General features: G+C 35.7%; 1 protein-coding gene across 14 annotated transcripts in view; it reads left to right on the top strand.

Moving 5' to 3' along the window:
* Positions 1-15,872, top strand: part of PARD3 (par-3 family cell polarity regulator) — a 715,544-nt gene that overhangs the window by 448,653 nt on the left and 251,019 nt on the right. For 8 of the 14 annotated variants that reach the window (XM_020990445.2, XM_020990437.2, XM_020990434.2 and 5 more), the window contains 2 exons: positions 11,311-11,500; positions 15,555-15,706. In XM_020990445.2, coding sequence (XP_020846104.1) covers positions 11,311-11,500; positions 15,555-15,706 — 342 coding nt within the window. The remainder of the gene's footprint in view (positions 1-11,310; positions 11,501-15,554; positions 15,707-15,872) is intronic. The other 6 variants (XM_020990444.2, XM_020990440.2, XM_020990435.2 and 3 more) reach the window with 2 other exon arrangements.

Genomic DNA, 15,872 nt, shown 5'->3' with positions numbered 1-15,872 from the left:
AGTTAATAAAGACTTGCCTTGCCATTGGAGTGGTCGGATTTACTGAGTTGCTCTTCGTGGGATTAGATTGTGAGGGTTTTCAGATTTAAAACACAAGAAGCTGTTTGATTAGAACAGGACCTGATATAAACCACTTTTATTGCTGAAATGTTTTGCAAGCTCTCATCTAAAGAATAGCTTTTAAAATCAGCTCTGTTTCAGTTCATGCCTATAAAATTCAAGGTTTCTTGATGGAATTTGGTGAAAACAAGAATGAATTTCATTTATTCTACAGACTTTTATTCAATGACTAAAATGTCCAACGGCCCTCTTGGGGACATATGGAAATGAATACATTTTAGTCCCTGCTCTCTAGGAGCTTACAGTCTTATATGGGAGATCAGATATATTACAATTCGGCATGGATTTCTCTTAGGAAACTTTTTAGTGTCAGAAGCTCCCAAATCCTCATTTTCTTATCTTGTAGCAAATATGATTTCATTCTGTTTCTCTGTTGGTGCTGACAAATATTTTCTTTTTTCTTTTTTTCTTTTTTTGCCCTTTGAAATGGTGCCATACAATGAGGTTTTTAAAATTATGATAGTTTTCTGTCCTTTCATTATTATTGGATTTTATATACTGGCTTGACATTGATGTGAATGAACATTACCATGTTAAAACCATTTTCTTTTGAAGGAAGATCAGCCCCTGAAAGAGAGAGACAGAGAGAATGTCTGTGTGTCTGTGTATACAAAGTGATATACTGTAATTTCCCCTTTATTATAGGAACATAGGATTTGCCATACTGGATCAGGCCATTGGTCCATCAGTTCCGGTAACCTGCATCCTGCTTCCAATCCCTGATGCTTCAGAGGAAGGCGAAAAATAAAACCCAATTTATTCATCTAGTGGCATTTTGCAGTGCTGTACATAGGGGTTGGGGATTCCTTCCTTTTCCTCATGAGCTGTTGTCCAGGCTTCATTAGTCAAGGCTTCATCAGTCATTTTTTATTTTGTCTTATACTTCATGTTCCTACCCCTGGCTCCTGTGTCTGTAATGAACTTTTCTAAAAATTCAGATATTTCCTATGGCAATAAGTCTTCTCAGCTATCTTTGTGCTGTGTGATATAATATGCTTCTCTTTATTTCTTTAAAATTTTGTTGACAGTACAATTTCTGCTTTTTTCTCCTAGGTTGAAGAAATATGTATGTTTTCATGTTAAATAAAACTGGCATTAAGAAGTTTTGGTATTTTCTTAGGCCAGTTTTTAGAAGTGAATTACACTTGATACTGGAGATTACAAGTATATTTTGCTTTAAAAATTTCATTTACTTCTTTGTTATTACCTTTTCACTGTAAACTTGGAGTTCTTTCAGTCCTAAGCTCACGTCTATCCTAATATCAGATGCCTTCAGATACCATTGCCATTCAAATGGGGAGTACTACCATAGAATAATATCATGGTTATTAATTTAATACTCAGTGCTTGGGTATTTGTATAATGCCCAAAGAGGAGTACAAATAGTGAAAGCTGTTAAAGCAAAGAAAGCCAATATCTGAATGAAAAATTAAAATGTATCTTTCCCCCAAGCTGCTGTGAAGCTTTTACTTCCAACTAGGGATTGCCTCATTTATTGCATTATATCCCAAGTGCCTAGCACAGTGCCTGACCCATAGCAAGCACTTAATAAATATTTGTCGATTGAATGGAACTCTTGGAAATTAATCAACAGCTAGATCTTACTTGGATAATGGTTTTGTCCTGCTCTTTGTAGAATAGTTTCCTGGAAGTATCCAGTGGTGCTGTTTTCCAGGGGCCATATCTCAGTTGCATTACATTGAAAAGCTAGTTGCCCATTGAGAGTTTCATCAATTCAAGAGGGATTGGGAAATTTTTCTCACTGAGCACTTTCCATGGCCTGTCATTTGAAAGTAATCTAAAATTTCTCAATCAAAAGAAGAACCTACCTCCAAGAACGAATGACCAATTTCTCCAAATGCATACATATACAAATATGCAGCTGTGGAAAGACCTGTAGAACACAACATAGAATTGTGGAACTGGAAATGGCCTTAGAGATCATTTAGCCATGCACCTTCATTTCATAGCTGAGGACAAGAGGAGTTAGCTGACTTGCTCAAGGTCACTTCTAATTTAGATGGAGATAAAATTTGTTTATTCCCAAGGCAAATTTTATTTATTAATAATAATCCTTCTCAATGCCAATGCTTCCTAGGAAGACAAGGCTGCACTTACTGTTTAGCAAATTTCATCAAAAAAAATCTGGATGGAAAAGTAGAAAACCTATGACTTTTCCCTGTTTTATGATTATATGCAACTTATACATATGTTTAGAACCACTTCTGTAGCTTTCTTAATTATTGTTTAGTATTATTTAATAATCTTAATTATTGTTTAGTATCCTAACCAAAGGTCTACATATTATTTAGAACTAGAATGGACTTTAGAGGTCACTTCATAAATCTTTTGTTTTATATATGGGAAAACTAAGGACCAGAGAGGCTATCTGACCTCATTATCTCAGGTTGACCAGGGCAAAAATAGTAATGTCAGGATTCAAATACAGGATCTTGGCCTCTTAGTCCAGGGATATTTCCACAAGTTTTCTCAAGGGAAGTCATAATTAGCATTCCAATCATATCTTAGATGTTGGAGAAGTAAGTAGCTCTATTCATCTCCCTTAAGGTTAGTCACAGCTAACATAGTGTTGATCTCTTCTGAAATCAATACACATGTAACCTGGGTTGCTGGCCTGAAAATAAAAAAATGATTTCTTTTTTGATGTACACAAGCAGTAATAAGCAACAAGTGCATTAATTGCATGAACCATCATCAAGCTTTGGATGATTAGAGCAGTTTATGCAAATTAACCCATTTTCTAAGGTCTAATAAGTTAGAGGACCCTAGAATTTTGGTAACTTATTTGTTTCAAAAATGACTCTGTTTTACACAAAAATAATTTGTAATATTCAATTTAGTAACTCATTTTGTTAGTAACTGCATTTATACAATCATGGTGAATTTGAAAAGTAATTTTCTTCAACATATTTTCGTATGGTAAATAATGGAAATATAAAAGGAGATTAATGTACTTGTTTGCTTTTTAAGTATGATCAAAAATCAATACAACTTAAGAGGTATTGTTACATTTTTAGTTCAGCTTCTTTTATTATGTACAATATTATTTTCTATGTAAATTATTTTCAGTGAATAAACATTTAGGAGAACATAATTTTGTAATTCTCTGTTTCACTTGTACTCCAAATGAAGTTGATAAATCACAATCTTAAAATCTATGGGGTTTGTGATAATTAATGATTTTGTGAGACATTATCCATCATTTCAAAAGCTCTTAAGACAACTGTTGGTAAATTCCATTTCAACTGCAAAATTTAACTTTAAAAAGATCTGTATAAATTCATATTTTTCCATAATTTTACCTGAAGTGTATTTATTTTTCTTTGTATTATATGTTTTGCTAGCTGTTCCGTTTGTTTAAATCTGTTATAAAAGAAGTACAGAAAAAAAGAAATTCCCTTTCATTACTAAGGTGAACCAGGATGAGTGGACTTGAAACCATTATATTAATCAGTCAACATATCGAATTTTTATTATGTGCCTACTATGTTCAAGGCACAAAAGATACAAATACAAAGGAAGAAACAATCCCTACTCAAAAGAGCCATTTTTAAAGGAGAGAAAAGTTTGCGTGTTATTTGTACATATATGTAGTTTTATATATAGCAAAAATATAAAGGAAATAAATTCAAGTGTAGACAAAGTAGTTAAGTATGACATAATTTGGAAGGATCAGGAAAGGTTCACACAGAGGATGTGACTTGTTTTACATCTCAAAAGCAGAGGCAGAATTAAAGAGGGAGAGTATCCCAGGAGAGGAAGATAACATAGTTGGAGTGACCTGTGTGTGAATAATAGAAAGAAGGACATTTTAACTGCATCACACAGTGTGACAGGGGCAGTAATTTCCAGTGAAGCTCAAATAATGAGTTGTGTCCAGGTTGTATAGGGCAAAAATAAAGCAGTTTTTATCTGATCCTAGAGGCAAGAGGAAGCCACTGAATTTGTCTGAGAAGAGGAATCATGTGGCTAAATCTCCCCTTATTGGAAATTTGTTTGGTAACATCCTGGAGGGTGGACTGGAATGGAGGGGGGTGGGGGAAGATAGAGAAAGAGATATGAGGCAGTAACTAAAATTATAAAAGAAAATAATTATTGAGTGAGATGATCAGAGCTCGAGCTAACATAATGATTGTGTCAGTGGAGAAGAAAAGTTACATGCAAAAGATGTTGTAAAAGTTAAAATGGTAAGAGTTGATCACATAGGTGGAGTAAATAAGGGTGAAGAATCTGAGATAATGTTAAAATTACAAAACTGGGAGAATGGAAAGATGGTAGTGCCTTTGACAGAAATAGGGAAATTTTGAAGAGGAAAGGATTTAGGAAATATAATGATTTCTGTTTTCAATTCATTGAGTTTTGATGTCTCCAGGACGTTGAAGATGAAATGTCCAGTGGGTCATTATTAATATAGTACCACAACTCAAGGGAATCATGACTGGATATATTGAGTCAACTGCATAGAAAGTTAAACCTATGGGATGTGATTTTGATGTGGCTTCCAAGAGAGAGCATGAAACAGGTTTTGTGAACTTTTTAGATAAGATAGATAACTGTTTCTCTGTAATTGCTTTCTTTTGTATTTTATGTATTTAATTTTAATTATTTAATATATTTATATTAGATATATTTAATGTATGTATTTTATTTTATGTATTTAAAAACATTCTGAGATGAGGCTCATTGACTTGCCCACATTGCCAAAGGAGGCAATGGCATAAAAATCTCTGGACAGAACCTTGGGGAACACTTACAGCTGGGAACCACCATGTAGATAGTGAACCAGCAAAGGTGACTGAGAAGTAGTGACCAGATAAGTGAATGGGAGAGTGTAGTGTTATCAATACTCAGAAACAAGAAATTATTCAAGGGAAGAGGATGGTCAGCAAATAAATTGAGAATGATTAAGACTGAGCAAAGCCCATCAGACTTGGCATTTCAAAGATCATTGGCAACTTTGGAGAGAGTGGAAACTATTGAGTACTGAAGTAAAAATCCAAATTGCAAAGAGGTCAGGAGTGAGTGAGAGAACAGGAAGTGGAGACAATGAATGTAGATGATTATGCCCAGAGTTTAGTTGAGAAAGAGAGGAAAGATACAGAGCAATAGCTTCAGTGAAACCTAGCGAGTGTTCCTTCCTTCCTTCCTTCCTTCCTTCCTTCCTTCCTTCCTTCCTTCCTTCTTTCCTTCTCTCTCTCTCTCTCTCTCTCTCTCTCTCTCTCTCTCTCTCTCTCTCTCTCTCTCTCTCTCTCTTCCCCTTTCTCTTCCTTCCTCCCTCACTTCTTCCTTCCTTCCTTCCTTCCTTCCTTCCTTCCTTCCTTCCTTCCTTCCTTCCTTCCTTCCTTCTTTCTTTTTTCTTTCTTTCTTTCTTTCTTTCTTTCTTTCTTTCTTTCTTTCTTTCTTTCTTTCTTTCTTTCTTTCTTTCTTTCTTTCTTTCTTTCTTTCTTTCTTTCTTTCTTTCTTTCTTTCTTTCTTTCTTTCTTTCCTTCTTTCTTTCTTTCCTTCTTTCTCTTCTCTCTCTCTCTCTCTCTCTCTCTCTCTCTCTCTCATAAGTAAAATTTGGTCATATTTGAAATCAGGTTGAAGGCTTGAAAGGAAGTAGGAGGGGATATGATCTAATATAGAAGATGGGAAGAATTTGGATCAAGTGCCCATGTAATGATGGCAACCTCTTTGTCAGAAACTAAGAAGGAAAGAAATAAAAAGTGCAAGCTGATGTCAAAGGATTTTCAGGTGAAGAGAATGGAGAAGCTCATGTGAGAGAGGACCTCAGTTTTCTTAGTAGAGTAAAAGGCAGCTTTCTTTAAAGACAAGAGGAAATCAATTGGGGAGCAACAAAATGCCTGCCTTGCTGCAGTGAGAGCTCAGTTGGGGTTGGATAGCATGAATTTGTAATGTACCCATTACATGTGTGAATTACATGCCATGTAAGGATTTATTGAAAAAATTGGTTGTTTAGTTTGGAGAAGCATTGGGGGATATGATTGCTTTGTAAGATATGTGAAGTGATGTCATACACTTGATGGATTAGATTTGATTTGCTTGATCCTAAGGAGCAAAACTAAGGACAGAGGATGGATGTTGCTGCCATAGACTTCAAGAACCCAGGGTCATGTTGATACTTCAGTATGACATTTGAGAAGAAGTGGTAGCTATTGAGGAAAAGGTGCCTATAGTACGTTATCATTCTTATAGATGAACAAATTGCCTACTTGTCAGCGGAAGCCCTGGCACAAAGATATTTAAGGATTCAAGTCCTTTTGCATTTCAGAAGTTGAAAGATATTAAAGTTCTTCTCTAGAGACTACTATTCTTAATTCTACTGACCCTTCCCATTATCTTCCCAAGCCCTTGTTCTGTACTTCTTATGGTCAGAACAGAAACCACTCACACCTGTTGGAAATGTTGCTTAATTAACGTTTGAATGGAGGATGGGTCCATATGAATAGCGCCTGAATGAACATGTATAGCCCATGTCAACATGCTTTTTTTTTTATTGCATACTGACATTAGCATTCAGCTTCGAGAGGGAAGAAAGGAGCTCAGTGCCCTGGCCCTGACATTTTTTAGCTTTTTAATTACCAAGTAACTTAACTCAGAATCTCAGTTTCCTTATTCATAAAATATGGATAATAATACCTAGGCTACCCATCTCATAAGTTTTCTGTGAGGAAAGAGTTTTAGAAACCTTTTAGCATAGTGGACTAATGGATAGGTACTGAATGTTTTTATTTCGTTGGTACATGGAACACCAAAGTGAGGAAACTCCAATGCAGGTCAGCTGCTTCTTGAAACTCAGTCTTTAAGAGTTGCCTCAAACACAGATGTAAAGCCCATAACCTAGAGTGGCCCAAGCCAATTTAAAATGTATTTTGGAAATGTTTTAAGAAATAAATAAACATACAATACAACATGGAAGATGTTGATTTGTAGTTTTCTAAGTCAACATGGGGCCTGGAGAGATTGTTGGCATAGGACAGTTAGAGATTCAGTGACTTGCCCAGAGTCACACTGTCTTTGTGTGTCAGAGTTTGAGCCATATGAATATTTCAAAAGAAAACAAGTTAAGAGTTGATGGCCAATGATTTTCTGGGCTTATCTATAATTTTACTGGAAAAACTCATCAGGAAGTGTCAGCCATGTGTTTTTGCCCTGTTCATCAATAAAACTTGGTACCACTCAAAGGCATTTATTTCATCATCCCCAGCCACCCATGGTCATGGCTTATTCTTTATCTTCTTTTCTTTCTTTTTTTTTCCAAAATTTTTTTTTTAGGCAATTGGGGTTAAGTGACTTGCCCAGGGTCACACTGCTAGTAAGTGTCGAGTGTTTGGTGTGAGGCAGGATTTGAACTCAGGTCCTCCTGACTTCAGGGCTGGTGCTTTATCTACTGCACCACCTAGCTGCCCGTCTTTATCTTCTTTTCATCTTGCACAAATGAATATACATGCCACTAACAGTCAACTCATCTAACACAATGCATTGAACACAGTAGGAGCTTAATAAACTTTTGTGAATACATAAATATGATGTAAAAGAATTTCTTGGTTTTGATTAGATCTAACCTTTGTGTATTAAGTTTTGTTCATACATTAAAACTATTCTAACACTCTGGGCCCAGAAAAGGAAATTTGAAATGCCACTCAGAGGTTCCTGTTCAGATATGTTAAATGAAAGACAAGAACAATTTGAATTGATAAGCATCTGGTTAAGCAAAAAGTTCTTCATGAAATACACAGATTCTTTTGGGGACAGGGCCTAATCTGCTCATCCTATTCAGGGTCACAATAACTTTTTAAAAAGCAATGCTTGCCTAGAAGAAAATCATTTCAGAACTGCAAATGCATGTGAGTGCACATTTTAAAAATGATAGAAATGAATTAACTTTCTAAAAATTGTTTTTCTATGGAATTAGGATTAGATTTAATTCTACCTCACAGCATTATTTTGAGGCTCAAATCCCACAATTATTATTATTATCAACAACAGCAGTATTTAGCATTTATATAATACTTTAAAGTTTGCAAAGGGTTTTATTAATGTTATCTCATTTCATCCTTACAACAACCCTAGGGAATAATAGTGGTACCCCTTATAATATTATTATTTCACCCATTTTACAGATGAGGATACTGAAGCATGCAGAAGTCCTGACTTGCTTAGGGTCACACAGCTAGTAAGTGTGTAAGGCTGGATTTGAACTGAGGTCCTCCTGATTGCAGATTCTGTGCTCTATCTACTGCCACCTACCTGCCTATGTCAAGTATTTTGCAAAAATTAAAATCCTGTATAAACAGCAGATATTAGTATTATGAGTCTTTCCCCATTTCTAGTTCTTGTGTTTAAATCACCTATTCTTCTTATTCTTATCTTGCCCTTAGACTATGAGCCCAAATGCTGATTAGTTAAAATAATTTGAGTAAATTTAAGGACAATATTCTACTTCTCCTTCTCAAGGCATAACTTTTTTTAAAAAGTGAAAATTATTCCAAGAATAGGGTGCTGCTTGGCAAACAACTCATCACTGTCAGAATTGCCTGTCATTTGTGTTAACAGGCCATTCTTTACCCAGCTCAAATTTCTTTGATGGAAAGGTTAATGTTTAGACTATTAATGTACTCATTTTCAAACATAAAACCTACAAGACTGTTAACTCTTAGGTTCACATAGAATATTCTAGGAAAAGATCCATGAAGCCATATGTAACCTTAAATGTTTCTTCTTATAATGAATCTGTAACATCGTATAATTATTCTTTGTAGATGCCTCCTGTTGTACTGAATCCAATTTTTCCCATGAATCACTAGTAGAATGTATTCCTAACAGTGAACACAGTAATTTACCAGTTTTTTTTTCAGATTCTTCTGCAAATTGAAGATGTCCCGTCATTGACCTATTCCATTTGCCTTTTCTTTTCCTTCCCCTGCATACTTGACTTCAAGATATGCATGTAGTCTGTTGCTTAAAGTGAGCTGAGATTTGAACAAAGTGATCCTCTGTTCTTGGAACTGAACATTCAATTGTTCACCCCCTCTGACCAAAACTTTGACCTTACATTGCCTTTAGCCTATTACTTCCTACCTCAACCACTGCCTCCTCTTTTTCTCCAAGGATTGGGAAGGACCATTTTGATATAGGTGGAAGTGTTTGGGATGTGTGAGGTAGTTTAATGATATAGGGAGTTCAAGCATCAGTCAATGATGGGGGTAGGGAGGGAAGGAGGCTTAGCTCCTTATTCCCTGCCTTCAGTTTAACACATAAACAATTTCTAATAAAGAAACAACTTGCTGCATGGGATTTTTTGTAATATGGAATTGGTTGTTGACACATTAGTAAAGCAACATTTCCTTGGGACGTTGTAATCGCTTCATTTCATAGAGTTCTTTTTAGTAGCTGTGTATGTCATATGAGTCTTAATGCTGAGAATAGCCATCTGATTCACCATATACTAGAAATGTGACCTTGTCTAACACCATCGGTCATCTAACCTACTTTTGGGAGTGCTTGAATGATGTAAAACTTAAATAACTTTTAGCAACTACTCATTCTACTTTGGGAATTTTCAGGAAGCTTTCCCTTATTTTAATCTGAAATCTGCCTCTATCTAATTTTTATTCTCTAGTCCTGGTTATACCCTGAGGGGCTCAACAGGACAAGGCGTAATACCTCTTGCATGATAACATTTCAAATCTTCCTAAGTCTCCTTTTCATTCAGCTCCTTTTTTTTTCAGCCGGTCTGTTTAGGTCCCCTCACCATACCAGCCAATCAGCTAGGTGGTACAGTGGTTTGAGTTCCAGGTGTGGAGTCAGGAAAACTAATCTTAGTCCAGATCTGGCCTCACTCACTTACTAACTCATTCACTTAATGCTGCTTGCCTCAGTTTCCTCATTTGTAAAAGCTGGAGAAGAAAATGGCAGACTATTCTACACTCTTTGCCAAAAATAACCCAAATGGGGTCACAAAGAGTTGGGCATGACTAAAACACAAAAACAACACCATCCCATTCACCATCCTCTTATAATAGGACTTTTTTTTGGGGGGGAGAGGATATTTTCTTAGCAAATCAAAAAGAAATAAACCACCTAAGTATAAGTATAGAGGAGTTTTGATTTACATTTGTTTTAAAGTACCTGTGTTGATGAAATAAAACTCTTAAAATATTGAAGTATTAGCTAAATAGTAAAATTTGAAAAATTAAATTTTGAAGTATCCTTGCTCAGTAAAACAAAGCTTTAGGTTAAATACCCCAGGTGTAGTTCTGTAGCATTTACAAATCTCTTGACAAGAGACCTTATTGTTTCAAGATAGAAGAGGTACAAAGTACAGCTACTAATGTGCTCATCCCATGTGACTCCCACTCAGGTCTTCCCCAAGTTCTAGGTAAAATTTACAATGTAATATTCAAGTACGGATGGGAGGACACGAGATCATACAAGGAAGTGACTCAACTGATCAGTCTGCTACTTTGCAGAGAAGGAAACTACACTGAAGCCTGAAGACATTATGAAATTATATGGCTAGTAACTGAGGCAGAACCAAATGTCATATGACAACTTTAGGGTGGGGTTGGGGAGCAGAAACAAACCTTCATCCATTATCAGCTTTTCTCATTCTACATTTTAAAACGAGAAATAGGTGAAATGAATCAAAAGTTTAGTGCTTGTAAAACTATGATTCAGTAATGTTCCTTGTAGCTAAATTACATTTTTGTGTCATTTAAATTTCTGTTAAAGAAAGAAAAGATTCCTGATATATGTGTGGATTTTCAAGAATTTATGTATCTCACCACAACTATTTAATGATTATTTCTTCATCTCCTAAATTTTAGGACCTAAAGCAATAGTTGCAACATATTTTTGGCGCCTTCTTTAGCTACAAATCATTAGGCTTGTTAAATAAAGTCATTCTTAGGAGCTATGCTTTAACTATATGATGAGAACGTGTTTTCTTGTGCATCCAGTGCTGGGTTTTTTTCCATCTACAAAATATGTTATGAAGACAACAACATTTTAAATTTTGTCTTCTATCAGGTTGATTAAATGCATGGCAATTTTGACACTTCATATATACATATATATATATTTAAGAAAGCCACCTTATGATATCTAAATAATATGATATTCTAGCCTATATTTACACTTTATCACCCCTTTTTTTTTGTTGTTCAGGTAAATACCAGCTGTCTCCAACAGTGAACATGCCCCAAGATGACACTGTTATCATAGAAGATGACAGACTGCCAGTACTCCCTCCTCATCTTTCGGACCAATCATCCTCTAGCTCCCATGATGATGTGGGATTTGCCATAACAGATGCTGGAGCATGGGCTAAAGCCACAATTAGTGATTCAGCAGACTGGTAAGATCACAGTTCCAGGCTTGAAAACAATGGCTAATTGCAATTACATTTTCTTGTACTTTTTAAATGGTTGATCACAGTGCATATTTAATCACAGAATTTTTTTTAAAGCAGTATTCAGCCTTCACTATTTTCACACCCTTAATTATCACCCTTTTAATAAAAGAAACTTTTCATGTAAACTTATTGATTTTTATTAGCCTTTCAGCGGGTATTCTAAACAATTTAAGGTGAAAATTTATTTGTTTTTATGGTTTTCCAATGGCTGTTAAGTACTAACTATCATATGCAGCTTTGCTATTTTCATTAAGCATTTTAAAATGTAATTTAGCCATATAAGCGTCCTCCCACACCTCCTTCCGCACCTTGACTCTCAAGGTCTTTTGAATAAAGGTATGATGATATTATAGATAAACTTAATATTCCTGGTGCTTAAGCTTTGGAAAGCAGGTTCTTTTGTAGGTTGATTTGATTCTACTGTTTGGGTTTATTATTTATACCAAATCAGTCGATTCTTTGGGCAGGCAGTGTTTTATTAATATGTTTTCTTTTGTCTGTGAAAAGAAAATAGTGCATGATGTTATCGAACAGATATTTAGTGTTTGAATGTGGAATTGTATGCTAATTTGCAAGTTTAGTAATTATATACATCAATAAGCAAAATAAAAAGTCCCTTTGAGGGCCCCCCCTTAGGTTGTAATGATAATTAACACCAACAGTATGAAGTATTATAGGGGAATTTTCTCATTTCCCTCTCTCTAGGGTCTTTAAGGAGTACATCAGCAAAATCCTATTTAGATGGTGGTAGCATCACTCCTTTTATTTGTCCCAGTCTGCCATTTCTTTAAAAAGAAATCCTTCTCTTTCTAATTCTCCCTTTCTTTCTCTTTCTCCCTGCCTTTCCTACTTCTTCTTCTCCTCCTCATCTCTCACCCCTCCTCTTTGTGTTTGTTAATCCAAACTTGATGTATAAGGAATTGATGTTACTGGTTCTGAACATTATTTTCATGAGCTTAAAAAGTACATTTGTCTCCTTCTACTTGTTTCTCTGTTAATGCTGCAGCTGTTCTTGGAATAATTTTTCCTGTTATTTGGGTCTTTGAAAACTCCATCTGTAGCTTTAAGAAATGGGGATGGGGGAAGGACACAAGTGAAGTTCTCCAGTAGAAAATATGAGAATTTTCAAATCAAGCCACACTCAAGACTGAATGATAATAGCTTGTCTCTGAATGAATTTTTCAGTTGGCTGTAGTGGGAAAAGCCACTGTACAAAATGAAACATATTTGAAATCTGCAAATGCTGTTACATTTGCTGGTGTAGTTCATATGTCTTTCAGAAAACAAAACCAACAGCAATGATTACAAGGCTTAAACATTCCCAGTATTCATCTTGTGGGGCAGACTATTGCAATCTCCACCTTTATATGGAATTATTGAGGTCTTTCAGTAAAGCATTAGCCGTAGGACCAGCATACTATAGTGCCTCTGATGTACTGTCTGGAAAAATAAATAAATAAATCTCAGAAATAGATTGTTGCATTCATTTCCTGCTGCTAATGGAGGGAGAGAGTCTTGGAAAATGGAGGCGCCTTCTGTGATTTTTTTTTTTCTAGAAGGAGCATAGGGTAACGTTAAGAATATGGACGAAGGGTTATCCAAACAATAATGGCAGCTGTTCTGAATCACAGTAGAAAATGTAAGCTTTCCAGCCTGACAATGTCTCTCTAATCCTTGATGAAAATGTTATGAAAACAAAAGGGCAATAAGACAGGATTAATAACTGGAATTTTAATAACATTGAGGGTCAAAATACGGTTACATTCTTTAAAGAGTCCATTGTTGTTCTAGCAGTCTTACTTGTTAAGCATGTTGATGTATCACCCACTGCATACATTAATTTAATGGGTTATATTGATAGGAGCCCAGTAATAATGATGCAGTTAAAAGACCTTCACTTTTTAGTTACTTTTAGTAACACATTTAAGCTCATTTGATTTTTTTTAAACTGAGTTTTTCTGCGATTCACTTGCAAATTGTAGAAGCCTGGCTGTGTCAAATGGATATGTCCAATTAAAAGTTTTAGTTTACTGATGAGCAAAGTATGCTTTTCTTAATCCATTAATTTATAGCACATTAACGATAACGTTGCTGATAAAAATGATGGCATAACATGAGCCTTTTATCTTAGTGACAACATAATTTCCAAGGAAATAAAAATAATGTAAAATTATATTAGCAAGTCACTAATTTTTAAATCTCTACTCTCACATCAACAGTTATCTTTTATTCCCTTCTAGATTTTCAAGTTCTACACAGTTCACAGAAAAGACTAAGGATAAGAAACACATGCCAAAAGGTGGATGAGCTCAGCAAAATGAGCAAAGATGTTCTATATTCATACTAGTCACCATCATCAGTAACATGCCACTCAGAGTTTTCTCTTGAAAATATATAGTTTATAGTCTGGCTGTCATTCCTGGGTGACAACGTTGTTCAACTTAAGAATTCTTCTATACCCACCGAGCATCTGGCTCCACAAGGAACTTAAGGGTTCTTTAGCACATTTTGAGAATTGATGCTTGTGTACATACGTTATATATTGTTTTAGGAATTTAAGATATCTGGTAATTCCACCCCACTGATGCTCAGGCACACTGAAGGCAGTCACTGATTTATGTCTTTTCGGTCAAATATCTGATTTACTTTTAGTACAATAAAAGCAATGCCAAATTTGAGACCTTTACATGGTGCACATTTTATTTCTCATGAGACCCTGAAAAATTAGAGAAGTTTAATTTACTTTTTATAAAAGAATTGTGTTCTATAAAATGGAATTCCTAAGATAGGCCAATGAATCTTGTCATGGCACTTTGCTCAAAAATCTTCAGGGGCTATTTATTCTCTATGGAATCAAGTGCAAATTCCATTGTCTAGCCTTCACTTGCACACTATCCTCACTTTTCAACTTTATCTCACATTACCCTTGCTCTGTGCTTTGGCCAAACTGGACTAGTCTCTGTCCCCTAAAAAAGCATGCCACATACTTTCCTACCTATTGGCCTTTACTCACACATTTTTTTTTCATTATTCCTAGAATCTCTTCAATCTCCTTGTCTTCTGTTGCATCCCTACCTATCTCATAGCCTACACTGTCTTACCTTCATGCATCTTCAGCTTGCTTAAGAATGGCCTTCCCCTGGGTCCTCACATGGCACTTTGTCATGTACTTGGCATATATTACTATGTATCTGTGGCTTGAACTCCATGAAGGTTCGTGTTTTCTTTAGGCTTTGTGTCATCCTTAATGCATAGCAGGTGTCCCTGCACATAGTAGGCATTTAATAGATATTTCTGAATTTGATGTTGAATTTCAGTTGTTCAGTATGGTCAAAGGGTCTTTTCTGGGCATGAGGTAAGATAGTCAGAGACTAATAATGATAAAAATCTGCTGGCAGATTCGATGAATTACCATGATACAGTGGAGGCAGTACTGATTCTGGAGTCAGAGAACCTGGGTTCAAATTCCATGCCTGACACTACATATGGTACGGTATATGAGAAGGTTGGATTGGATGACCTCTGAGGTTCTTTCCAGCTCTAGATATAGAGTGCCTATTCTCATGATCATGATGAGTAAATACAGATTTTACATGCATACACATGCACACAGAAATACCATTTATAGTGATTTAGAACGGGGGGGGGCACTAAAAAAGGGGAGTCAGGAAAGATTTCTTTTTTTAAAATTTTTTTTAAGGCAATTGGGGTTAAGTGAATTGCCCAGGATCACACAGCTAGTAAGTGTCAAGCGTTTGGTCTGAGGCCAGATTTGAACTCAGGTCCTCCTTACTTCAGGGCTGGTGCTGTATCCACTGCGCCACAAGAAAGATTTCTTGAAGGAGGAACACGAATTGAGAGCCTCAAATGAAGCCAAATAGCATTAAAGACTGAAGTGTTTAATTTGGACTAGGCTTGTTTCAACTAGTAGACATGGATTTAACTTACATGGGATATATTCTTAAGAACCATTTTTTATATGTGTTTGCTCCCCCAGTTCTTTGAGTCCAGATGTTGATCCTGTTCTTGCTTTTCAACGAGAAGGATTTGGACGCCAGAGTATGTCAGAAAAACGCACAAAACAATTTTCAGATGCCAGTCAATTGGATTTCGTTAAAACACGAAAATCAAAAAGCATGGATTTAGGTAGTGAGTACAATCTCCATGAATCTCTATCTGAATGTGGTTTAGATGCTATCAAGATAAAAAGTCTGATGCCAAGCCAAGCACATATATGTGTCTATTTACTTTGGGAGAGGGAGAGGGAATGATTTGGCACAAATTTGTATTTCTGTGAGTTTATGATAACCATATT

This window comes from Phascolarctos cinereus, unplaced genomic scaffold (genome assembly GCF_003287225.1).
Source record: "Phascolarctos cinereus isolate Bilbo 61053 unplaced genomic scaffold, phaCin_HiC Scaffold_1;HRSCAF=81, whole genome shotgun sequence".
NCBI classification, from domain to species: Eukaryota; Metazoa; Chordata; class Mammalia; order Diprotodontia; family Phascolarctidae; genus Phascolarctos; species Phascolarctos cinereus.
The sequence above is the reverse complement of the archived record's forward strand: the minus strand, read 5'-3'. Positions and strand labels throughout refer to the sequence as shown.